The sequence below is a fragment of the Rattus norvegicus genome, chromosome 2, assembly GCF_036323735.1.
Source record: "Rattus norvegicus strain BN/NHsdMcwi chromosome 2, GRCr8, whole genome shotgun sequence".
NCBI classification, from domain to species: Eukaryota; Metazoa; Chordata; class Mammalia; order Rodentia; family Muridae; genus Rattus; species Rattus norvegicus.
In genome coordinates this window covers 58,719,519-58,746,194 of record NC_086020.1, presented here as the reverse complement: position 1 = coordinate 58,746,194, position 26,676 = coordinate 58,719,519, and the positions used below count along the sequence as shown (strand labels likewise).

General features: G+C 41.3%; 1 protein-coding gene across 3 annotated transcripts in view; it reads left to right on the top strand.

Annotated features, from left to right (window-relative positions):
- Positions 1-26,676, top strand: part of Wdr70 (WD repeat domain 70) — a 239,873-nt gene that overhangs the window by 172,329 nt on the left and 40,868 nt on the right. For all 3 annotated transcript variants that reach the window (NM_001013909.1, XM_039101944.2, XM_063281520.1), the window contains 3 exons: positions 15,577-15,676; positions 17,645-17,729; positions 19,160-19,298. In NM_001013909.1, coding sequence (NP_001013931.1) covers positions 15,577-15,676; positions 17,645-17,729; positions 19,160-19,298 — 324 coding nt within the window. The remainder of the gene's footprint in view (positions 1-15,576; positions 15,677-17,644; positions 17,730-19,159; positions 19,299-26,676) is intronic.

The following is a 26,676-nucleotide window of genomic DNA, read 5'->3' as shown; positions in this document are numbered from 1 at the left end:
AAATTAGAAGAGAAAGTGTACAGTGTACGGGATGGAAGAAAGAGCCAAGTTCTCAATCGTTTAGGAAAAAGGTACAACAGAGTGGAGGGTGGCTATTCTAACAAGGTGGCATTCTGGGTTACCAGACTAAGGATTTTCGATGAGAGGCTGGGAACTAAGCATAGGATATAGACTGGGACCAGACAGATTATCTCTAGGTGTTTCCTTCCTTCCTGTGCAGTGTCAGCTCCTGAAGGTTTGTGTATGTGGAACTAATGTATCTGCAGAAGCTTTCAGAAGATTGGTGTGGCTCGGACACACGGGCTGGGTGTAATGAAAGCCTGGAGATTGCTAATTATTTGGGGTTATAAAAATTGATGTGAAGGAAGGGAGCCTTGGAAGAAGTAGAATTTGTGGTTATGCATGGGTCGGTTAACATTAATGATCCATTGTGGATTTTGTATATGAATAATAAGTGTCTTAGCTAGGGTTTCCATTGCTGTGAAGAGACACCATGACCAAGGCAACTCTTCTAAACACTTAGTTTGAACTGGCTTATAGGTTCAGAAGTTCAGTTCTTTATCATCACGGCAGGAAACATGGCAGCAGTGTCCAGGTAGGCATGGTGCTTAAAGAGCTGAGAATTGTACTTCCCCCAACAAGGAATAGTGACACTCCCTGCACCATGAATATTCAAACTTCCACAATAAGATAGGACATTTTTCTTTCATGTTATTATCAACATTCATTCATAGTTGATGTTGTGATAGTTGCTAGAAGGAAGTATGTTGGATTCTGTCACTGAAAACTCAGTACGAGTCAAAGATAATGCTTATAATATTGACTACGGTGGTGCATACGTCTAAGCCTAAAACCTGTGCGGTAGATTCAGGATGATCAGGGGTCAAGGCCATCCTGTGTTACAATGTGAATTTGACACTATTCTAGTCCAGTCCATATAACTTCTTATCTTAAAATAATAAATAAATGAATAAATAAATAGATACTTAGTGATGGATAAAAGTATTTTAGGTTAATTTGGGGTAGAGGCTGGAAAGAGAGTTCAATTATTAAGAGCACTTGCTTTTCTTCCAGAGAACCTGAGTTTGGTTCCTAGGAACCATGTCAGGCAACTCGTAGCTGTCTATAACTCTAGCTGTCAGGGTTCCAGTACCTCTGGCCTCCACCAGTACATTCACTTATTTGCACATACCCCTATGCAGGCACACACTCAGATAACTAAAAATATCAGAAATAAATGTTATAAAAGATTTATAAATATAATAGATTCATTTTGCAAGGAACCCAAGAATAGGACTGCTTTACATCATTGGAGGCAAAAATTATAAATTTGATTCTAGGAATATCGATTGGAGGATGCTATAGTTGTGTAGGTGAAAATTCCCATTATCATTAGAAATAAACTCTTTTTCTTGAGAGCAAGGCTTGGACTGGAGTGAGATTGTAATTTGGGGATTTTATGCATTATGGATAACTGAAATCCCCTTTGTCTTTCTGTGTATATGTGCACATATGCACCACCTCCATATAGCTGTGTGTGTTTCTGTGTGCACGTGCCTCATTGTGTAGCTCTGGCTGGCCTTGAACTTGGTGCAATCATCCTGCCTCTGCCTCCTGATCTATGGAATTATACTGTTCCCAGCATCTTTGCGTTCCCGAGCTCCTACTTAAGGAAGAAACCGGTCTTCCTAACCTCTTATACATCATCCATCCATCCTTTCCTCATCCCTTAAATCCTTTCTTGAAACAGCAACACTTCCTTCAACAGTGTTCTTTTATTTTTATAGGGTCAAAGAGCTAGAGGAGTTAACCAGCTGGTTGCCAATAAATTTGGAAGGGGAAGGAGGGGGCCTTTATCCCTGTATAGCTTCCTCTCCTGCTGATTTAGAAAGCCTGATGCTGTAGTCCCTGGGAGCTCTGGGTAACAATGAGTACACATGGAAGGACCCATGGCTCCAGCCGCATATGTAGCAGAGGATGGCCTTGTCTGGCATCAATAGGAGGAGAGGCCCTTGGTCCTGTGAAGGCTTATTTCCCCAGTGTAGGGGAATGTAAGGCTGTTGAGGTGGGAGTGGGTGGGTGGGTGGGTGTCGGTGGGTGGGTGTAGGTGGGTGGGAGTGGGAACATCTTTCTAGAAGCAGGGGAAGGGAAGGGGAGTTGGGGGGAGGGGAAACATTTGAAATGTAAATACATAAAATATCCAATAAAAATAAAATTTTAAAAAGAAAGAAAGCCTGCTGCTAAACATTGGATGAGAGTTAGAAGCTAAGAATAGCTCCCCTGATTAGACCCCAGGACAAGAAAGTTATTGGAGTTCAAGTCTGTTAGCCAGTCAGTGCAGCAGTCCCAACGGCCCTGTCAAGGCCCTGTAATCCTATTGCTAATCTTCCTGCTTTACATTCTATGTTCTGTGTTACCCAAGTAATGTTTTTAGTCATGCCATGTGGTTCCTCTGACTTAGTACTTTCCACAGTACCTCTGACTGAGTACTTTCCTTAGTCTCAACAGCTCCTCCCACATTTATGGGCAATTATTTTCCTTCAAGGCCTAGGCACAGTGGGATCTGTGTCCTGGGAAAGAAATGATGGTGCTTTCTTTAATTACTCTAAACATTTTCCATCCATTTTACATAAGAGATCAGACATCAGAATCAAACTGGATAGGTTTACATTTCAAATTAATTGTGTCTAACTATATATTTCTCACTTGTGAAATGGGGATTTATGAATTTAAAATAAAATGTTGTAAGGGCTCAAGCAGGGAATGTACTTATAAGAATGAATACTGCCTTATGGTTACTATTGTATATTATGGTTTGATCCTTCACAGTTGTATGCATTTGGTCATCTTTGTAAGGTTGAGTGATCTGGCATCCATCAGGAACCCTTTCATAATCCTCTGTGGTTCTATTGGTCCTGGCACAGTGTCCTGTGTGCTCCTGAATCCACTGCTTCTGTGGTAGTGTTACTGAGCAGGCAGTTAGGTGTTACAGGGGAGCAGCAGCCTCTGTCTCATCCCAAGTTTAAAGGGATATCTTTTGATTGATGACTGCCTGATTTTCCAGGACACCCTTTCATGACACTCGTCATGGCTTAGCACAATTTAATTGTTTCATGGAGTTCTCACTGAAGTTATATAAGTAATGTATTTATCCAAGAGATGAGTTTCAAACAGGAATTAGACTAGAAGTCATGTAGAGAATTGACAGGAAACCCACTCTGGTTAATTTGTTTCTGTTTAGGTAAGTCACTTTGTTTAAAAAATTAATGTGGATAAGTTTTAAATCACCCAAATAGGTTAATTTGGCTAACAATTGGTATTTATGTTGACGATAGAAACTGTTTAGGTTCAGGTGTCCTCATTACTCCACAAAGCATTGTAATCGCTGTTTTACAAAGGCACATTCATAGTAGGTACCTTGTAAGTCGAAACGCAAGACTTAGGCCTAATTTTCTAGGCCTAGATAATTGTGAAAAGAGCTCTAATAGCAGGCTACTGAACGATTACTTATTGTATCTCAATACACTATTCTTTCTATTCCTTGTCATAGAAAATAGTATTCCTGAGCAGGGTATGTTTGGGAGCGCGCGCGCGCACACACACACACACACACACACACACACACACACACACACAGAGACACACACACACACAGACACACACACACACAGAGACACACACAGAGAGACACACAGACACACAGACACACAGACACACAGACACACACACACAGACACACAGACACACACACACACACACACACACACACACACACACACACACACACACACTTGCAATTAATGAAAAAAGAGGCCATGAAGTTGAGCAGTAGTGGGAAGGGGTACATGGGAAGGCTTGAAGGGAGGAAAGGGAGAGTTGTTTTTGGTTATGTTATAGTCTCAAAATTTTTTTAAAAAAGGGAGAGAGCTACTGTTACCTTTGTCTAGAGTACATTTTACCCTTTTCTGTACATAATGGCTGTGTACAGTCATTATTTCATCGCATACAGTCATTGTAGTTATTTGAGTAAGAATGGCCCCTACAGGCTCATATGTTCCAGTGCTTGTTCAGCAGGGAGAGGAACTATTTGAAAGGATTAGAAGATACAGTCTTGCTGGAGGAAGTATTTCACTGGGGAAGGCTTTGAGGATTCAAAAGCCCAGTGCTTTATCTCTCTTTGCCTATGGGTCATGATGTAGCTTTAAGCCAGTGCCTGCCTTGGTGTTGCTAATGGACTAAACCTCTGAAATTGTAAGCAAGCCCCAAATGAGATGATTTGTAAGAGCTAGCTGCCTTGGTCAGAGTGTCTCTTCTTGGTGGTAGAACTAAGTAGTGACTAAGACAATAGGTATTCTTCAGATCCTCTCAGGCAGAATTAGGCCACTTCTTCCTTTGCCTAGGCAGTTGTGTGAACCCCTGCTTGTCATGCAACTCCCTTGTGGATTCTGCCACATAGGCGCCCTCTTTAGCCCTGGCTTCAGAAGTGCTTAGGTACTCCACGTGTTTGGAGAATGGATAAATTAATGTTTGATTTAATGAGTAATATGGAAATTCACAAATGCTCAAAAGTTCTACTTATTTATTTTGGAGAATTTGACTGTCCATCCATCCATACAGCCACTTGTAATCCCGGGTTTGCGACCCATTTTATTTTGATAGAAAATCAAATGTCTCAGTTTTAGTGTGCTCCTGTTTTTCCAGAGACCATTTCAAAGGCAGTCTGAATAAGGAGTGTAACAGTGGGCCTTTCCTCTCATGCCCCAGTTTCCGAATAATCACACAGAGGTTTATTGCTTATTAATAAATGGCTAGGCCTTAAGCTGGGATTGTTTCCACAACTAGCTGGTAACTCAGGTACCCTGTTTATAACATTCTATATCTGCCATGTTGCCGCTTACCTCTCCTCAGCTTCAGATGGCCAACCTCCTCTGAGTCTGGGTGGCGAATCTTCTCATCTTGCTCTTTCTCAGTGTTCCTCTCTTTGGATGGTCTTCCCTTCTAGTCCTGCCACAGCTTATTGCCCACTAGATTTTTATTGGCAGGTGATGCTTTTATACAGTGTGTAAGAGGTTATTCCTACAAAGGGCCTCGGTAGTCTTACCTTTGGGGTAATTGGTGCCTATTTACCAGAAGGTTCTTGTTATAGTAATTTTGTTTTCTACTAGCAGGAGAAAGCTTCAATGATCTGTGCACAATTCATTCATTGGGCTGCCTGCAGCTAGTTCTCAGAAAACAATTTAGGAGGCCCTTATATCATTTTTTTTGAGAATAAAGTGTATGGTGAATTTTTCCTGGGTAGCAGCAAATATTAAAATGCTCCCCTTTACAGGAGAAAGCAGCTTGTCAGTTCTTCTTGGGTGTTTGTAAAACAATATGACTGCAGTTGAGGAACAGCACAGATGCGTTTGTCTGGGCTGATCTCCTACTCATCATGATAGCATCCTAATGGCTTTCTACTATTAGTTGCATAGTTTTAAAAAGTGTCCTTTAGTTGTGTTTTTGTTTATTTCAGTGGTCAGTTATTTATTGAGGTCTTAGTTGTTACTTTTGGCTTTCTCTGGAAATGTTCAGTCTTCAGGTGCCAGCATGTTTGGCTCCTGGTGGTGGCCCTCTTCTTGTCTGGCAGGTCTCCCAGTCTGACTGGGCTCAGGAGAGGAACAGCAATGCGGATCTCTTTGTCCCTTGTGAACACTGATCTCATGGGAATCCCCCTAAGGGGGATTTTCTGTTGTGATTCCTTTTTGAGCTATGTAGTATTTATAATTAATGTATAATTTCCAAATATTTTTATGTTATTCTATTAGTTGTTTAATTTTAAATTAACACAATGCTTAGAATAAACAAAATATTGCTATTCTAATTTTTAATTCATACAGGAGCATTTTCTGTAACAAACAGTACATTTTAAAAATGAGGGAGGTAATTTTTTTAATAGCGCTAATAAATTGAAATTGTATTACACTGATCACATCTTTGATTTGGGGGCAAAAATGTGCATTTAATCCCTTTAACTCTGTAACAATTTCTAGAGACAAGGAAAGGATGATTCGACTTTTACATTATACTTTTAAAGCAGTACTTATTTTCTGTTTTATGCTGGAACTCTATAGTGTTTGTGTGTGTGTGTGTGTGTGTGTGTGTGTGTGTGTGTGTGTGTGTGTCTGTCTGTCTGTCTGTCTGTCTGTCTGCATTTATGTTTCCCTCCTGTGCTCTGACTGTAAGCCTAACTTGAGAAGCCTTTGTTTTTCAGGTTAATGCTATTCCAGACTTCTAAATACATCTTTCTTTTCATCCTTCTCATCTTGGCAGTCCCCCACCCCCAAAGTGTCACGATGAATCTCCATTTCTCCCCAAGCTTTGCTGGACTCTCTCTTGTCCACCTCACCGCCTCTATGTTTCCATTGTCTATGTCAGGTTGTATTTGTTGGATCCCCTTCACAAGTTAACCAGAACTGACTGTACCCAAGCCACTGACTGTGTCTTAAAGTGCTCTGTCCTTGCTTCTCCAGGGCTCAGACTCAAGCCCTCCTCAGGCCCAGTGGGACTGCTTTCATTGCGACCAGTCTCCATTCTCTCAGCTTGCTTTTCTTAATCACAGCAGAGTGATCTCTTAAAATCCTGATATGGTCACATGGTCTGTCACCATTGCCCACAGAGTGAAAATCCAGGCCCCGTGAAAAGGCAAATAAGGCCCCCGACGATGAGAAGAGCCCTAGCGCTTTGTCCGTCTCCACAGTACTGTGGAGTCCCACCTGCACTCCCACAGAACCGCTGTGCTGCATGTCAGGATCTTTTTTTTTTTTTTTTCCGGAGCTGGGGACCGAACCCAGGGCCTTGCGCTTGCTAGGCAAGCGCTCTACCACTGAGCTAAATCCCCAACCCCATGGATCTTTTATATTTTGATCTTCAGGGGCAGCAATATTTCCTGTACTTTGGCTTTCTCTTCTGCCTTCCCAAGCCATCACCGCTGTACTGCAGTGGTAGGTGTACACTGCATGCAGATCCTACTGCACTGCTGTTATTTAATGTACAGTGTGTTCCAAAGCTAGTATGCAATGTACGGTTTATTCTAGGTGTGTTTTAAAGTTCCTTGTTAGTAAGGAGCCATCATGCTACCTGCTGTACCTGGCATACCTTAGCATAGCAAGGACTACACAAGTGTTTGTACAATGGACGACTTTCAGCAAATGTTGTTTGGTACTCCACTCATGGACCTAGTATTATATTTTAAAATCTAAATAATGAGTTTTGGATTGTATGTCTTTAATATTGACAATCTGAAAGCTGGTTGCTTGGTTATGGTTTTCATTGGGGAGAAGTTGTAGCTAGTAACTTAATGAGCTAATTCATCTATCTGACTGTTTAGGTCTTTTCTTCATCTTGTCATAGTGTACAGGAGCAGCTCACCCATGCATTTCTTTTCTATTCAGGTTGTAATATATTAGAGAAAGTCTTTCATAGAATTTATAATCTGCTCTCCCACCAGCTCTTAATACCCCCACCCCCTTTATCTTAGAGAGAGCTCTAAACTGCAGGTCTTTTCTCTAGTTCTATACTCAGTCTTATGTTCTCCTTCCACTCAGCTATGGTTTAAGACATCTTGTTTTTGTTCTTGGTTAGACTACTTTTGAGTTTGTTTTCACCTAGCATCCATTTTGTACCTGTAGCGGATAACACTCCGTGTCTAGGACGCAGTCCCTGAGGATAAACATCATTGTACAATGGTGGTGTTTATGTGAAAGGAGCCAATCTTCCCCAGGCATCTACTGTACAGGCTCAAAAAAGTTGTTCCAGCTATTGGCTGCCAGGGGAACAGAGAGTTGTCACAAAACAAACAGCCCCCCAACATCCTCAAGACGCATTGACCTCACACTGCTGGAGATTCAGAATCAGGAAAGGACTGTACATTTCTGATGATTGACATCTGGCTTGATTTCCCCGTATCCCCATTTCGAGAGTAGACTTTTTTTTCTGCAAGAACCAGACCAGAGTTTTGAAGGGCACACTTAAGCTTTACTTAGTATCGGTAAGAATGCAGATTTGAAATCTCTCTGGTCCCTGGCAGGTTGCTTGGTAGCATAGCTGGATTGTACTCTCTTTGGAAGCGTGGTCTTTTGACTGACTTTGATAAGGTTGACTCCCAGGAAACCCCAGCATCCTCCTTTCGCTGGCGCCACTGGGCCGGCCACCCGCCTTCTCTCTTCCTTCTCCCGCCCCCACTTCTCCACCACCCCACTATTCCTCACTTGAACTGACTGCCAGAGTTCACAGACAGCTGGGCAGAGAGTGGCTAAGTCGCCCAGCTGCCCGGGAAGCTTGGCGGCCAGGCTGAGGGAAGGAAGCATCGGCTCTCTTTGAAGGTCGGCTGCCAGTGAATCTCAGGCAGCTGGACATCAAAGGGGGCACCGACGGGCTTTCCCTCCTGTCTAGGCAGGTCATTCCATGGCACTGTGCTTCCGGCGTTGGCATGGCGGTTTTCAAGTTCCCCTTCAATTAAAGAGCTGAATCGGGAGCCACCGTTATGTTCACATTTGTATTTGTGAGAAGTAGACAGCGTAAGTTCCCACCGCAAACTGAAGAGCGAGAAGAGAAATTACAATAAATACTATCACACAGTGGGGTTTCCTTATTGTTAGCCTCTGTTTTCTGTTGTTTGCTAAATTTTAAGTTACTTTAGAGATTTCCATATGATCGTGAATAAATGCTCATCACTGCTTGCTTATGGGCCAAATTTATGTAGACCTAGAAAGGGGTGCAGTGCTCACACTTGATTCTTACTGCGTTTCCCTACTTTCCATCTACCAGCTCTCCTGGGTGTTCCAAGAGAGAAAGAGCTAGTAAGGGACCAGAGTGGTGCTGCACCAACAACCCAATCCATGTTAGTTACAACTGAGTGTCAGGAGGGCATGTGTACCACCCGACCCAGGGCAGTTAGCTAGTCCCACCTTATTATGCATCCAGTTCTCTCCTTGGCAGCACCACAGGCACTGACGAGGAGATGCAAAGGGTGAGCAGGTTTGATCGGCACCAGTGTGTAGCTCCCAATAAACCCCACCAGTAATAAACCCCACCAATTAGCTACCGCTACCATCTCTATATTCTGGCTCCCATAAAGAAAGGGGGAGGGAACAAGCCGCAGTGTGTGCTGTTCTTGATGTTAGTTTTGTTGCCCCAGTTTGAACAAGAGACAGCTTGTTTCTGCTGTAGACTGATGAAGGTGTAACAGTGTAGCAATGTGAAGTAATGCATTACATAGTTTGAAGGAAGAGCAGTTATTTCCTGTTACCAGTCTCTTGCTATACTGCTTATCCTAGGGCTGTAAGGTGACTGGATCCACCGAGGGGATTAGGACTGTACTGTCCCATGCATACTCAAAGAAGGAAACCTGACATATTTTCAATTAGTAAAGCCTGGAGCCAGAGGCTCTGACAGTTTCTTACAGTGTGTGTATGGGTAAGTTGTCTTGCTGGCAAAAGGAGATAATTATGTGTAATTCCTAGAGGAGGAAATTAGCAATTGTGGTGTTGCTGCCCCAAGTAGCAACATGTTAGATAAATGTAGCTTCTGTTATTATCATATTTATCATCATCATCATCATCATCATCATCATCATCATCATCATCACCACCACCACAAGTATAACAAAGAATATTTCTAAATTACAAGGGACACCTTCATTTGGCCTAACAGTGATCTAGTAAGCACAGGGCTTTTCCTTAAAGATTATATATTTTTTTCTAATCCACAAATCAGCTAGATTGGGGCCAAATCTAGTTTGCCGTCTTTTTTTGTGGATGTTGTTTTGGGGAGTTTTGTTTTTTGGCACTCATTTCTGTCCATTTTTTCTGTGTACTATGTCTGTCTGTGCTACTGAGCAGATGTATGTCCTTATGACAGGGTCTGTAACGTTCTCAAAGTCTAAAATAGTTACTATTTGGTCCTTTCCAGAAAAATCCACGAAGCCTTGCTCAAGATGCATGTTTCCCACTTAAGAACCAGAGAGTATAGTTTAGTCCATGCTGGTGTATGTGATCTGAAAAAGCAGTTCCATAGTCAAACTTAGGGGACCACTAAAGAGGCTGATTTATCCCAGGACGGTTACTTAAAAGACTCTGGTATTTAATATACTGACGTGTATTGGGAATCTTCAAGACAAGGCCATGGTATGCAAATAAACTCTAGTTTCCCAGGCTTACTTGGCTGTGGCCCTCCAATACGATGATATTACACACAGCATTCTCTGGGAAACCCTGTTCTCGGACTGTCTCTGGAAGGATGTTCTTAAATCATTCCTCCTAGTGATTTAAGTGATATCTCATTTGGAGACCTTTAGAAGGTTCTGTAAGTCTGTAGTGGTTACTCCATTTTTTTCTGATCAAAATTGTGTTTGCTTAAAATCAGAACGCTTAAACATACATGTCAGATATTTAAATATTATAATCAGACATTATCCCCAACTTAAATGATTCTGTATATCTCAAGGCTATGACCCATAGTCTCAAAGTCTAAGAAAAAACAAGCTGTTTCACTTCATGCTTTCTTGAAAATTTAAAAGTACAAACTCTTTGTGGATTTTTTTTTCCCCAACCACATTTCAAAAGCATAAATCTGGAGTACCTAACTGGTATACCAACTGATCTCAGCTAGGGTTTATAAGAGAGGAGATTAATGGGAAGGTAACCTTTGCCCTAGCCATAAGGGGCTTGTTTTATAGACTAAAGTAAACACCTTGAATTTCAAGTTGCAAGCACACGGGGAGCCAAGAGATGCCAGAACACTGGCGTCACGTTCTGCCTGTGACTCACAGATCTCAGTGGCTGAGCTAGCTCCCGTAGCTGCAGCTTCCAGCTGGCCACCAGATAGAGCCCTAGGTAGTCATGCACTGCAGTCACGTGGTCTGAGATGACCGAACAGGCACATGGTTTCGACATAGCTTGTTTGTGAATGAAAGCTGGACTGTCCCTTTGCCAAACACAGATAAATGCTAAATCGTGCTGGTTTCTGTGGGGGTGTGGTGGTTACAGCAGTGTTCTTCAACTGAGAGTGAGGACCCTACCGGGAAGTACAGTCCTGCTCATAAATACATCCTTCTTCTCTATGCGAGAGCTCCTCACCAGTGGCTCAAGGCCAGTACTTAAGCATTCTGTCACAGCCCAAACCTGATCAGTGATGGACTTAAAGCTAGTAAATGCTGCATAAAGAGTAGTGGCCGTACATGTGTTCTCCTCTCCCATCTGGTTCAGCATTTCAAGGAAACCTCACATCTTACCTTTAGTTCTTTGCTGTATGTGCAAAGGATTCTCAGTAAATGTTATTGCATTGGAAATGTGGATCCTAAAGTTTTCATTATTTCATTTTACAGTTTAAGGGAGGCTTTATAAATGGACTGCTAGGTGTCCTTCATTGTTGGGTACAGTCATTTGATGGACAGCATGTAGCATTTATCCTCATGCTTCAACAGCAGTCACTTAACCCCTGTGTCCTCTCTGCAGCACCATCAATGCCTTCTGTCTTTAAATCATTTCTTTAAAAGAAAGGAAAGAAAAAGGCAGTCGTGAATAGGAAGATGTTTGATCTCTAATTTTCATTCTGTTTGATTGATTAAGAAATTAATTAATTAATGAGGCACATTTTGGAGTGTCTTAGAGGGAGGGCCATTCCAGATATGATGAACAGTGACAGAGACAGAATGTGAGCATAAGACTGAATGAAAGGGTTAAAAGGAATAAAACCAGGTGGCATTGCCCTGTCTTTTATGGTCATCCTCCTAGATGTGAGGAAGCTCCTAGTGCCTCACCTGTGAACTGCTCCTGCTGCCAGGAGATTCCTTGCCATGATGGGCTGTACTCTTAAATCATGAGTCAAGACAAATTCTCCCTCGCTTAAGTTGCTTCTTGTTAGACATTTGATCACAACAATAGGTAGGAATAAAAAGAGAAGGGAAAATAGACAGAAAAAACATCATGGTATTGAACATACTTACCTTTATTTGAAGAACTCAGAAACTTGAACAACTGTCAGGTTGTTTCCATGTTCAAAAGTTCATGTGCTTAAAATTTCTTTTGCTCTGTGAAAGTAAGTACCATGATGTTGGCTAACATATTGTAGTCTAAGAGTCTCATTGGGGTTGCCAGAGTTCACATTTATTGCCTGGGAAAGAAATAATTGGCCTCTGACTTACTTGAAATAAAAGGCAAAAATATGGGAAAAGTTTATCTAAAAAAAAGCACTGTAAGGTGAATTCTTCCATGCCTTTGAATGAGCTGTCTTCATGCAGTCTCTTCTCTCACTTTTTAATCATCCATATTGCATCGTGTTTATCTGATATCAAAGAATGTATAAAAGAAGTGGCTATGCTCATTGGAAACAAACTACCAAGTCTAGAGACAATAGTTACCTGAAGCTAACCGTGGCCAGAGTTAGCAAACAGTGCTAGAGTGAATTCTTACTTTCATAGGTAGGCACAAAACAGGCAGAAGAAGAATGCCATGGTTATTTAAAGTAGAAAGAATAGTGAAGTAGAGTTAAGTTGAACTGAAGGGAAACAGGACTAGTTTATGGTGAATATTGTTTGGCCAAATGTTAACTTCTTAGAAAATTGTATGGCGCCATACAGTATTTGTCTGGGACAGCATGGCTGGTTTCTTCCAGGCTGAGTATGGGACCTGTGGTTAGCTAGAGGTTAAATCAGAGCTACATGGTTTAGGATGGCTACTCATCTTGACCCTTTACCCACATGCCTCTTTTTTTTTTTTAAACCGGTTATTTTATTTATTTACATTTCAAATGTTATCCCCTTTCCCAGTTTTCCCTCTGCAAACCTCCAATCCCCAACCCCCTTCCTACTGATTCTAAGGGGAGCTCCCCCATCTACTCACCCACTCCTGCCTAACCACCTAGCATTTCCCTACACTGGGACATCGAGTCTCCATTGAACCAAGGGGCTCCCCTCCTATTGATGCCCAATAATGTCATCCTCTGCTACATATGTAGCTGGAGCCATGGGTCCCTCCATGGGTACTCTTTATTTGGTAGTTTAGTCCCTGGGAGCTCTGGGGGCTCTGGTTGGTTGATATTGTTGTTCTTCCTATGGGGTTGCAAACCCCTTCAGCTTCTTCAGTTCTTCCCCTAACTCTTCCATTGTGGTCCCTGTGCTCAGTCTGATGGTTGGCTTTGTATCCAACATCTGTATTGGTCAGGCTTTGGCAGAGCCTCTCAGGGGCAGCCATACCAGGCTCCTGTCAGCAAGTGCTTCTTGGCATCAGCAATAGTGTCTCTGTTTGGTGTGTGTATATGGGATGGATCCCCAGGTGAGGCAGTCTCTGTATAGCCTTTTCTTCAGTCTCTGCTCCACTCTTTGACCATGCATTTCCTTTAGACAGGAACAATTCTATATTTGAGATGGGTGGGTAGCCCCATCCCTCAACCGAGGGGCTGTGCCCAACCTCTGGATATGGTCACTACAGGTTCTCTCTCCCTTTTGTTGGGTATTTCAGCTAATGCCATCCTCCCAAGAGGTCCTGGGAGTCTTTTGCTTTCCTGGCATCTGGGAGTTTCTAGTGGCTACCTCCAGTTCCCCATCCCCCACTGCTACACACCTCTGTTCAATTTCCTGACCCTCTACTCCCCCCCCACCTGTCTCCTCCCATACCTGATCTTGCCCCCCCTTCCCCTCCTCCTCCCTCTACCTCCCATCATTATTTTGTTCTCCCTTCTCAATAGGACTGAAGCATCCACACTTTGGCCTTCCTTCCACGTGCCTCTTGATGTTAAAGCAGTTGTTCTCAGCCTTCCTAATGCTGCACTCCTTAGTCCAGTTCTTCATGCTGCTGTGCCCCAACCATAAAACTATTTTCATTGCTACTTCAGAACTTTAATTATGCTACTCTTATGAATCATGATATAAATATCTGATGTACAGGATATCTGATATATAGCCCCTGTGAAAGGATCATTCAACCCAAAGGGGTCGAAACCCACATGTTGAGAAGCAGCCATTGTTTTAAGGGGCTTCACTGAGGGCATATCTCTGATCAGCTCAGAAGGTAATGCATGTTTTTTCACCCATGACTGAGTTCCAAAGCAGCAAGGCAGTGCATGCTCTTATTAACCTCTGCTTTTCTTGCTCCCTAATGTCTGTGTGTATTAGGGTTCTTTGGGAAGCAGGTACCAGGGCAGGGTTAGACAGTTGAGAAATCTATTTCCAAAATGGGAAAGGAAATGAAGGAAAAACTGGGAAGGGAGCCAGTTGAGGCTGATAGTCTTCAAGTACAGAGGGTGACTCAGGCCCTTAGGAAAGAAAGAAGGAAGGAGTGAAATGTGGAGGTCCCAACCCGAGACTAACACAAAGAACTGTTTATCTAGTCCTTCCTCCCAGCTCCCTTGACTAAGCATCTCCCAAAGCCAGAATCAAGATATGCCATCACCCCTGCCAGTAGCTGCTAGCCAGCAGCTCTTTTAGTTTCTCCATTATTAGACCCAACACTTCTCAGCCGAGAAATACTGAGATTTAATCCTACCTATTGATTTAGCAGCCGGGATAGGAGGGAGGCAGGGGCAGATCCTAATCATATTAGCTGTCTTACTGGGGAAGTGGGTAACATTTGCAGCATCTTCTCGGATGCAAAGCGTTTTTGATCTTCCTAGACATGAGTCTTTAAGCAGAGAGTTCCTAGAGTTTGGGGACAGGGTATCTACAGAACCAGCTTTCTCTGAGACAGCTAGCCAAATATCCAGTTATGTGTCAGGGTCCCAGATTTTCCCAGCTAGAACCCTGACCAGAGGACAGCATGTCATCTCTAGAGCTCTGTAAATATGTGCACTGCTCAGTGCTCACTCTGCTGGTGCAAGAGTTGCCCTCTTTGAAAGTTGCAGAAGCAGTCCTGTGGTTTCCTCTCTCACTCTACCTGTCTTTCCAGAGTGTCAGTGAAACCCAACAGTAACCAACCAGTAGTGTTGTCTTGTAGACAGGGTTTCTTCCCATTGCTTTGCATGTATGAGGACAGTCATTCCTTGATGCCACCATGACTGAGACGTTCAGAAGTTGATATGTTTAGGACTCTGTCAACAGCACTGTAGATATGGTGCCTAGGATATGCTAAGCATTATGTGAGATGCCTTCATCACCACCATCTACCATAAATAGGCACATTAGCTAGTCCAAGGGCCACAACTGTGTGTACCATGTCTGGAAAATACTAAGAATAAAATGAGCATTTTGTATTAAATAATATGGTTATTTGATATTTTATTTAAATATCTCTCACATAATGTGGGGGAATGATCTCAATAGCTTCAAAAGCATAATACAAAAATAGTTGTTATTTTATGTTACTTGAACCTTTTAAAAACAAATATTGCCTCCTGCCAGTACTTATCTCTTCTTTGTTAAAGCAAGTAAAATTTGTTAAAGCCTTTTGGTTTTTTTAAAAGGAACAAAACTATAATCAGGTGAAATTAGTATTTTACCTAAGATGTATATGATTTCCTGAATGATAAAATGAAATGCTCTTTGCACAGAGTTGTTCTCAGCTGAATATAAAAAGATGGTAACATTTTGCTTGTGTTTACTCACAGGTTCACCCTAAATTCCACTATAAACAGGCTCATGCACCTGGTACAGACACGTCCTGTGTGGCTTTTTCCTATGATGGTAATGTCCTTGCCTCTCGTGGAGGTAGGTAAACAGTTCTTTCTATGTGTTCCTATATGTAAGAGAATTTTAACTCTTGACAGATGTCACACTAATGTCCCAAGGCTTAGTGGGACTGTGATTTTGTTATTGTACCTGTTTATTATTATTATTATTATTATTATTATTATTATTATTATTATCATTACTACTACTACTACTACTACTATTAAAATGTGTTTTCAACTTGGCAACAATGTCTGTGTCAAAAGTTACTGATTGGACTTGCAAGATGGCCTCAGCAATTGGAGTGCCTGCTGTCAAGCCTATCAACCCACGTTCATTCAGTTCTTAGAGCTCGTGTGATGGCAGGAGAGGACCACTCCACAAAGTTGTCCTTTGACTTCTACATGCAAGCTTAAGCATATTCTTGTACATACATGCAATAAATAAGTGCTTAATGCATAAAGAAACAAATAAAAAATTACCAATAGATTTTATAAATTAGATGTTTTTCCTATTTAGATTTTTATTTTAGCATCAAATTTAATAGGAATTTGGTCTTTGTGGCTGGCTTTTGCTTCTGTCTTTGAAATTTTGTAAATGATCATCCACATATTTTTATTCTTTGTGTATACATTCTTGGCAAATACTCCACCACTGAGTCACATCTAAATTGTGATTTCTTTGAGTCAGGGTCTTTACAAGTAGCTCAGGTGGGAAGTGAATAGGTTGGCCTCGAACTCTTGATTCCCATTTCCTTCACATGCGGGTTGTTGCACAAATGTTATGTCCACATGCCCAGACATATTCCTTTGTTTGTTCTCTCCTATTCTATCATTCTACTCAGATCCTGTTTGTTGACCATTGGTGTGTGCCCCTCTTCTGAGTTTAAACACTGATACAGTTTTGTATTGCAGGGCTGAGTTTCTGCTATGTTTTATTCTATATTATTGTATTGTCGGCTTATATATACTGACCTGGTTGCATGTTGGTTGTTCTGGTTTGTTTGCTATATCCACCTCACAAGGGTAAAAGTTAATAGAGGGGGATGAATAACAACTGGGGCAGCCTGTGATGATACGGTATAGGGCCTGGCGGAGGATCTTTCTGTGAACTCACTTGTTACAATATGGTAACATTCCCAAAGTGAAGTTTATGAAGTTCTTAGAGTACAAATTGTGAGTTCAACAAGTAATGGATTAGTCCCTGCACAAAGTCAGGTTTCAGAGGAAGAGTCCCTGGGGACAGAAGGGGTTTTATTAACTCTCCACTCTCAATCACAGCTGATCCTGGTTCCTTATTGGACCCAAAGGACTGAGGCCAGACTTAGGCCATGGGCACTGGGGACAAAGGACAGCAAAGACATTACTTGAGCTTGGCTCTTGTTCTAGTCAGGGGTTTGTGAGTAGCTCTCTAGAAATATAAAAACACTATGCTTAAAAGAATGTTCATCACTCTCTAAGTATCGTGGAAAGTTGTACTTTCCCAGCAAAATGAAGAATAAAAGCCACAAGTAGGAATACCACGGCCTAATCATTAGTGTTGATGGAGCGTTCTACCCACATACTAATGGGAAAAATCATCCGCTGTGAGCTGAACTATTTTCAGTCTTGCTGGTTCTTAAATTAAGGCCTCCCAAGAAAGCAGGCTATACTCAGCATAGCACAGGGGGCTGCCATCTGCTGCAGTGCGGTGCTTTGGTGCACATTCTCTAGAGTGGCTGGCAGATGCTGATCAATCCAGAAAGTCATTGCTGGGAGGATAACGTACCGTCATTTAATTTTATACTACCTTTGCAACTGTTACTGCATTTTCAAACTCCCTAAACAGTAAAAAGGGGAAATGTGCTTAGGTGCATGGGTTTCTCCCTCCTTCCCCTCTATCTGCTTTTCTCTACTTCTCTCCACCACCCCCTTCTTTATAGTTATGTAGTATCGGGCAAACCTCAAGCTGGCATGAGATCTTTTGTATGAAACTGACTTGTCTTTTTACTCATTTATTCCCAATTAGGTGATGATACATTAAAATTATGGGATGTCCGGCAATTTAATAAGCCGTTATTTTCAGCCTCAGACCTTCCTACCTTGTTCCCAATGTAAGTCATATTCTTTTCAGTGTGTGTGTGTGTGAATGTTTTGCCTGTATTTATGCCTGTGTAGCACATGTGTGTGTGTGTCTGGGACCTTAGGAGGCTAGGGGAGGGCATTAGTTCCCCTGGGACTGGAGTTACAGATGCTTGTGAGCTATCCAATGAATACTGAGAATTGAACTTAGGCCCTTTGGAAGAGCAGCCGGTGCTTTTAAACATTGACTTATCTCTCCAGCCCCACAAGTAGCACATTTGTTTTTTAGATAGCAAAAGAGAATGGAAAAGAAATTGCTTTAGTGTTACCTTGCATCAAGTATTTTAAATTTTCTAGGGAAGGGACTTGAGAAGTGTTGGGTTTTTTTTTTTTTTTAATTTTGTGTATTTGTTTTGGAGACAGATGATGTCTATTCATGATTTTGGTGTATATTTGTTATGTGTGCACAGAAGTCCTTTTGTCATTCACTCTGTCTTGTCTGGAATGGCCAAACGCTATTATCTCCAGTTTACTAAGTTTGGCAACTGAAGCTTTCAAAGATTATTCTGAGGCAGCTGAGGTGGGATTTAACCTCTAAGTCCTATAATTGGTGCCTAGGAAACGGTTTCTATTTTGGAAGAAGCAAAACTTTACATCTGTGTTAAATAATGACCAACAGGGAGGGTAATGAAGGTAATAGAAACATCAAATAAGAGACACTGTGTGGTGGTAGCACGCCCACTCCGGTCCAGCCACCGCCGGTGGCATCGTCAGCTAATAACAAACCCAGCAACAAACCTCAATATAGCACAGACACAAGAGGGTTTTTTTTTTTGAGCCATCACACCTGCTAAAACAGTACATACTACATAACTTCTTTGAATAAAATGTAGATTGTTCACAATTAAGTGGCCACAGCCCCTAAAATGAAACCCGTGGCATCAAAGACTACAGCTTGTTCCCCGCAGTGCAGTTTTCTTCTGTCACCATGCTTGGCTTGATATCACTGACTTTTGGAAGGTGATAGTGGTGATGGCAGTACAGGTAGTTCAGGAGTGGCCAGAACTTTATCAGATATGTCTGTCTGTCTGTGGGTACTCTGGATTGAGTGTTTCTCACCCTCTTTTTACATTAAAACATGTCATAATGTAGAAGTTGAGAGCAAAGATTCTGCAGTCAGACCACTTACATTTGAGTCCTAAAAGTTTCATCCTGTGTGCCACTGGGCGAGGCTTATTTAACCTCTCTGTCTTCGCTTCCTCATTCGTACAGTGAGGAGAACACCTACCGCATAGCATTATTGTGATGATCAAGCCAGTTGTTTAAAATGCTGGTGTCTAAGTCGGATTAGGCATTAGCTCTTTGGTGGGGATGTTTCTGTGTTTTAATTTACTTATCATCACTGCACTGCACTGCTGTGTTAGAGCCATGAGTTTATACTTACCAGCTCTTCTGTGTGTAGGACCGACTGCTGTTTCAGTCCTGACGATAAGCTCATAGTTACCGGTACCTCTGTTCAAAGGGGATGTGGCAGTGGCAAACTTGTCTTCTTTGAACGCAGGACTTTCCAAAGGGTGTATGAAATCCACATCACAGATGCGGTACGTATCTTCTGTTTTCTTCCTGGTCTTGAGAATGAGGTGAAGTTTGCATCTGATGTTTGTTTTGTTTTGTTTTCAATAGAACATAAATTCTGGCTTTACAGTCTAATGGTAGGTGTTTTTTTTTTTTTTTTCCTCTCCATAAGACTTTTTAGGACCTTGTAGACCGACTGATCTACACCATCCCTTCCCCCAACCCAGTGCTTTCCACTGGCTCAGACTTTAGTACAGAAGGATGAGATTGGTAGTCATGCAGTATGTAGGAAGAGCGGCTCACATCTTGTGTATTTCTGAGCAATTGAGAAAGCTTATGAACTGACAGAAGGAAGTTCATCTTTAAATCTTTGAAAGGACCCTGCATGTGACGGTCATAGCAATAAAGAAAGGCTTACCTTCCAGTGAACTTAATAGCTTTGAGTATTTGGATGTTTAAAACATTTATATTTAACTCTGACACAGTTTTTAAAAAGACCCAGAACCTCTGGTTTTCTATGCATACTTAAATGAACATTAAATATTAGCGTTCATTCATTCTCATCCATTTCCACACGTGAGTCCTGAGACTGGAACCACTGGGATTGGAGTAGTGATGACGCTTCCGAGAAGAAATGTACATTCTTGGAAGGCGTATTTGATGTATTTGGTGTATTTTCTGCATGTGAAACAGGGCAGTAATGCTGTGTCCTTTTCTTTGGCACAGTGCTCTTCTGTTGCCTTCTCCAGTTGTTTCAGCTCTCTGTAAACAGTTGAGACACACACACTTAGTGACTCTAACAGTAGAACAACCGTGCTGATAGCAGCAGCACAAAGCTCCTGTCCCTAATGTCCAGTATTACTGTAGAGTTGTAGTGTGTAGGCCACGGTAGGCTTTGGATGTTACAAGTAAGGCCACGGAGTGGTAGAAGCAGAGGCAGACTCTGCATGTGCATTCAGGTTTCGTGAAGTCCATGTGCTGCTGAAGCGAGCACTCATGAAGCCTGATAGCGTGACATAATTTGAAATTTGCTAGTGCTTGTGATACAGTCTTGGTGGTACATCTGAGAGCCAACAAAAAACACTAGGATCAAAGAGAAAAAAATGATTCCATCAACTTTAATCTCAAAAAGTAAAACTTAAGCATCCATTGCATGAAATCTCATAAAATCTTAAAAATGTAAAATTGTTATAGTTGAGTATTTCTGATGTGGCCAACTTAAATGATCGTACATTTTAAAGTATTTGTGGTGTGGTGTTTTCCAGTTGTAAGTAAGTTTAACTATAAGTAAATTAAGGAAGTGCAGGTAGGCCTGCACGTTAGCCATGCTGGAAGAACAGACTGTCCTACCGTGTTCTCACTGCCGCCTTTCTCCCTGTGGGACTCTCTTCACTTCATGTTATATGCTTCTTTGTTCTTCGTGTCTTCGACCAGGTTATGAATCACATGCGTGTAGAAACATTGTTTTCCTCACTGCGGAATCCTTGGGATCTGCTGCATAGATAACTTTGGAAAAGTACAGTAATGTGTAATGTAAAACAAAGTTGTATCTTTGAGGGGTAAGACAGGACAAAGGCATTTAAAATTAGGAATAGTGAGTTGAAGTCGAATATCATAATAAATTATTTTATTTTGTGGCCTTTTTTTTTTTTTTAAAACAAGGAATGACATATTTGGACCTGAGTTTTAGAGTTGTTTACTTATTTACTCTTGTTGAAACGAAAGGGTTAGATTTATAAGATTGATGAACATTTGTATATGAAATGGTTTTCTTCATAATTTATTTAACTTTCTTTTATGTGCATTGGTGTGAGGGTATCCAATTGCCTGGAACTGGAGTTGTGACAGTTGTGATCTGCCATATTGGTGCTGGGAATTGAACCTGGGTCCTCTGGAAGAGCAGCCAGTGCTGTTAACTACCAAGCCATCTCTCCCTCCAGCCCCTGAAATAAGGTTTCTTATTTCGAACCTTAGTGGGTGTTCTCTGAGATAATAATTTATCTTGGAACTAGGGATAGAGCTCAGTTAGTAGTGTGCCTATGTAGATGCATGGATCGTTGGGATCAGTACCCAGAACTGAATGGTATAAACTGGATGTGGTAGTGAATGCCTATGATTCCAGCACTTAAGTTTTAGGTGAAGGCAGGAAGTCCAGGAGTTCAAGGACATCCTCAGCAGTACATGGAGTTTGAGGTCAGTCTGGCCTCCATGAAACCTTGCTGCCAAAACAAATCTATGTATTTACCTATATATCTGCACTTTTAGGAAAGACACTGAACACTATTGTTGATCTGAAAATTTAAGTTTTTAATCATGTTTTGTATATAGGTTCTTACTACAGATAAATTAATTTAGCACATAAGAAAAAGTATATAGTTTTGGAAGAATCATTTATAACTCATCGTGAAATGTTGGTTCCTTATGGATTTGATAGGATATTGAAACGATTACCCTTAAGCAATAGTATACAAGAGGAGTAAGCAGATCAAGAGACATTAACAAGGAAAAGGTTCCCTAAGTAAAATATATATTACGATGAGTTACGTTGGAAGAACTAAGAAGCAGTTTTTCAGAACCGTTTGAATAGACAGAGAGAACCATTGAGACAAGGACAAATCCACACAGCTTAGAAAGGCCTTTGTTTGTTTGTTTGTGACCTATAATCTTTGTCCAAAATTAGCCTTGTAAATACAGCAGGTGCAGGCAAGCTTGATGGCTCAGTGGATAAGAGCACTTGTTATACAAGCTGTGACCTGAGTTCAATTCCTGGAACCCACATAAAGTGGCAGGGAGAAAATGGCATCCACAAGTCATTTCTTGACTTGTACGTGCACTCCATGGTATATCATGTGTACATGCCCACTGCAACAATAATGATAAAATGAAACAAGTGTGTTTCATTTGAAACAATTAAGAAATCTTACTCTACTTCTGTTCTCTTCACGCCACAGTTGAGTGTTTTCCTTTCTGTGTCCAGTGTGGACTCACCGTAGAGACTGGTAGCTCCTTCAGTAGGAGGTGGCACGTGTCTAGCTTTTGTTGTGTTACTCCATTCAACAGTGTCTGTGTACATTTACAATGCCTGTGCTGTTATTTTTGGACGCCTCCTTTGTGGTGCTCTTGTGTGCTCCCCACCTCCCACCCTCATGCTCCTGTACACAGTGTCCCAGCTCCATTCGTAGATTCTGTCTTTCCCCCACATGTTAAAAGGGCCGCAGCTATGCGTTCTCGTGTTTCAGTCTTCTATTTAGTTCTGTTAGTCGGCGGGTCATTTCTGCCAGTGGCGTTTGTCCGCATTACTGTGGCTCTGTAGTGTCTTCAGGTCTGAAACTGTAATCCCTCCAGTTTTATTTGTTTGTTTTTTCCCTCAGGATTGCTTTAACTAGCTAAGGGCTCTTTTGTGGTTTCACATAAATTTGGGGCTTTTTTTCCATGAATAATAAGAAGGGAATTTTGGTTAGGATTGCATTGATTGTAGAATGGCCATTTTCACAGTATAATTCTTCCATTCCATGAGTATGCGATGTCTTTCCATTGTCTAGAGTCTTTCCCTTTCTTTTCTAGAGCTTTAAAGTTTCCATCCCTTTGGTTAGGTCTATTCTTAGGTATCCCTACCTTGGGTGGTACTTAGAATGGGAGTGTGTGTGCCCATGATCTCCTTCTGTGTGTGCTTTTGTTGGTGTGTTGATTTTTCTAAGTCGATCCTGTATTTCCCACCTACCTAAGATTACTGATAGTTCCTAGAAGTTTTCTGGTAGACTTTTTGGTATCTGTGATGTATAATGTGTTAGCTTCAAATAAGTGTAGTTTGACTTCCTTTCTGCTTGTGTTCCTCTAATTTACTTCTCTTGCTTTATTGCTCTAGCCAGTGCTTCAAGCACTGTATTGAAAAGGGGTAGTGGGACAGTGGACATTCCTGGTTTCCGGCTTACTTCAAGTCCTTGTTTAAGATGAGGTTGGCTATAGGTTCTCATATATAACCTTTATTATGCTGAAGTCTGTTCCCTCTAGTTCTACTTTCTCTAGAACTTTTATCATGAAGGAATATTGGATTTTTGTCAAGGATCTTTCTGTATCTATTGAGATAATCATATGGTTTTTGTCTTTGATTCCATTTATATAATTTATTACATTTATTGACTTATGTATGCTGAACCATCATTACATCTGAAAGATAAAGTCTACTTGGTCATGATGTATAATCTTTTTGATGTGCGCCTATATCCAGTTTTCAAATATTTCATTGAAGAGTTTTGAGTCTGTGTTCATGGGGGTTGACGGGGATAGTAGAAGTTGCTTTATCTTTGCCTGTTCTCGTAATTGAGTAACACTTCATAGTAGAAGGAGTTCCTTCTGCTCCTTCTCTTTTCTAAATTATTCAGAAAGCTTATTCTCCCCTCGCTTTCTCTTTCCCTCCTTCCCTCTTTCCCTCCCTTCCTTTCCTTTCTTTCTGAATAGTTTAAGAAGGTTTGGCTTCACTGAAAGTCTAGTAGAATTCTCTTATCAATCCATCTGGGCCTAGACTTTTTTTTTTAACTATTGTTTCAAACTCCTTGTTTGTTACCAGTCTGTTTAGGCCATTAATCTTTTCTTGGTTTAATTTGGGTGGTTTGAAAGAATCTGGAAATTTGTCCATTTCTTTTATACTTTCTAATGGAGCACAGGCTTTAAAATATTTGAAGGAATGTTTTCTGACCACTAGAGAGAGCAGCTAACAAAGGCTTACCCTAGGTTTCATTTCCTTCTCTTCCGCCATTCTCCACAATGTCCCAAATGAGCTGGAACGTAGACCCTATAGGTCTAGTTACATATAGGCGCTAAAGGTCTAGTTACACAGAGACCCTATAGGTCTAGTTACATATAGGCCCTATAGGTCTAGTTACATAGAGACCCTATAGGTCTAGTCACATAGAGACCCTATAGGTCTAGTCACATAGAGGTCCTATAGGTCTAGTCACATATAGGCCCTATGGGTCTAGTCACATATAGGCCCTATAGGTCTAGTCATATATAGGCCCTATAGGTACAGGCACATATAGACCCTATAGGTGTAGTCATATATAGGCCCTATAGGTGTAGTCACATATAGTCCCTGTAGGTCTAGTTACATATGCCCAGGGTATCTGAGTATCGAGTACATTTGCTGGATTTGGAGGTTTGTGATGGTTTTTATACGGAGCTAAGTCTATGGTTTGGGGTAGGAGATGCTCTGAACCTGCCTTTTTATTATTTCACCTCAGGAAGGGGTTAAAGTGAAGTAAAGCACATGGTTTCAGAAAGACCTTGAAGCTCTTCTGAAGAAGAGTTTTATTTATCGACTCATCTTGTTACTATCAGCTTTATCACTGTCCCTCATTTTCATGAACACTGGTTGGGTTATTTATAACTTTACTAGCATTGTTACATCAGAGTGCATCTGCTTAACCAAAAAGAAAGGAGAAAGTTCTTACTGAGGGCCTATGAGTCTGATATTGGAGATTGTCCTCTACGTCTACTGAGAAGAAAGTTAAGTAATTCTGTTTAATAAAACAAAAAGAGAGATGGGCACAGTGGCACATAGCTCTGGGCAGGCTAAGGCAGGAGGATCCCTGTGAGTTGAGGTCAGCCTGGGCTGCATAGTTCCAGGGAAACCTGGAGGCAGAGTTAACCCTGTCATAAAAACATTTTCAGTAAGAATACTGGCTGACTCCTTCCTTATTTAATTGTGTGAATTTCTGAAGTGAACTTGAGCTTGCATATTCTCTTACTCTACAAGATCTGATTCTTCAGGCTCGTTCCATCTAGAATAAGATGAACTTTTTTTTTTTTTTTGTTCTTTTTTTTCGGAGCTGGGGACCGAACCCAGGGCCTTGCGCTTCCTAGGTAAGCGCTCTACCACTGAGCTAAATCCCCAGCCCCTAAGATGAACTTTTTATGTATTATTTTATTTTTCTTATCGAAAATAGTATATATACAAAATCTTAGAAACTGAAAAGACAAAGGATCATGAAGAAAGTACTCCCACTACCCATAGGTTATTCCAGATGTGAAATTAAAATTAATAACATTGATGTTCAAGAAAATTGCTGTATACAATATATTCAATTATTCTGTATAACATGTATGTAGTACTTTTTTTTTCATGTGTGTCCTTGTTAAGGAGATCCTGATCTTTTAGGTTTCAGGAGGTTGAAGAGAAGAATAGATAAATATGAAAGGGCTGTAAATAGAAGGCGTTTCCTGAGGCTGGTTATTTGCCTTAATTTATAAGCGATGACCACGCAGACTGTAGTCAGCCTCCATTATTTATGCCTGTGGAGGAGAGCGGGAAGGTGACTCAAACTAATGGATCTTCCAGAAGTACACAGTGCTGGCTTCGGAATGTGTCTTTGTTCTTACATTTGAATGTAGATATATGTGATCTGGGAATTCACTTCAAACAAAATTATTGAAGCCATGCATGTGAGAGCTGCTCTGAGGAGGAGCAGAGGGCTCCATCTGTTCCTCCTTTGCTACTGGGAATAGACTAATCCTGTCTTACTGATGTAGACTCCTGGCTCAGGCAGAACTGCTCCACCCTGGAAGCTTCTAGACATTCAAGATTGGACTGGCGTCTTTTGCCAGGTCAGGATCACATGAGGAGTATTACCCAGAGCTACCTACCATGCCATCAGAAATGAAACCCTAATGGCTGCGTTTGGCATTTATCTGCTTTCTTAAGCATAGTGAAACCTACTTAATACAAAACACAAAAAGATGGGAACGTGGGCTTTGAATTAACTAGCTTTCCATTATCTGACTTTTATTATAGAGCAGTCAGGCTGCTGGTTGCCTAGAGAATAGCAGTTGCTTTGAATTATGTATTATTTTGAATAAAGTGTTACCAGCTTAATGACATTTCACTTTAATTTATTTTTTTTGAAGAATTGAACAATGCAGACCCTAGAAGGAACCTGATCAACATATTTGTATACAATAAAGTCTGCAATATTTGCCCACAGCCTAGTGATAGGGCAGTTTACCTTCAGAAAGGCAGGCTTTACGAGGTTGTTTCCTGATCTTTCAAGATGCATGACTACAATATAGAACCTGGGAATAAGTAGGAGATGTTGGTATTTAGCATAAATCTGTTGATGTAGCACTGGCATGCTTCCTTTTCTAGCGTTGTTTTTTCTGGGCCAACCAGTAATGTCTAGCAAGGCACTTAGGACAGTGTTTCACTCTCTGTGGCCACAGTGGTCAGTCAGTACTACTTTATCTAGGAGTAGGTGTTAATTGCCAAAGCAGAAAGATACTATCGGATATATAGTGAGAGACAGTGTTTTTTTTTTTTTCCTGCCTTCAAAATATGGAAGATGTGGCCATGAGACAGACACCAAACCCTCGCTTAGGGTTTCCTGAAGGAATTTGCTTGTACATAATTGT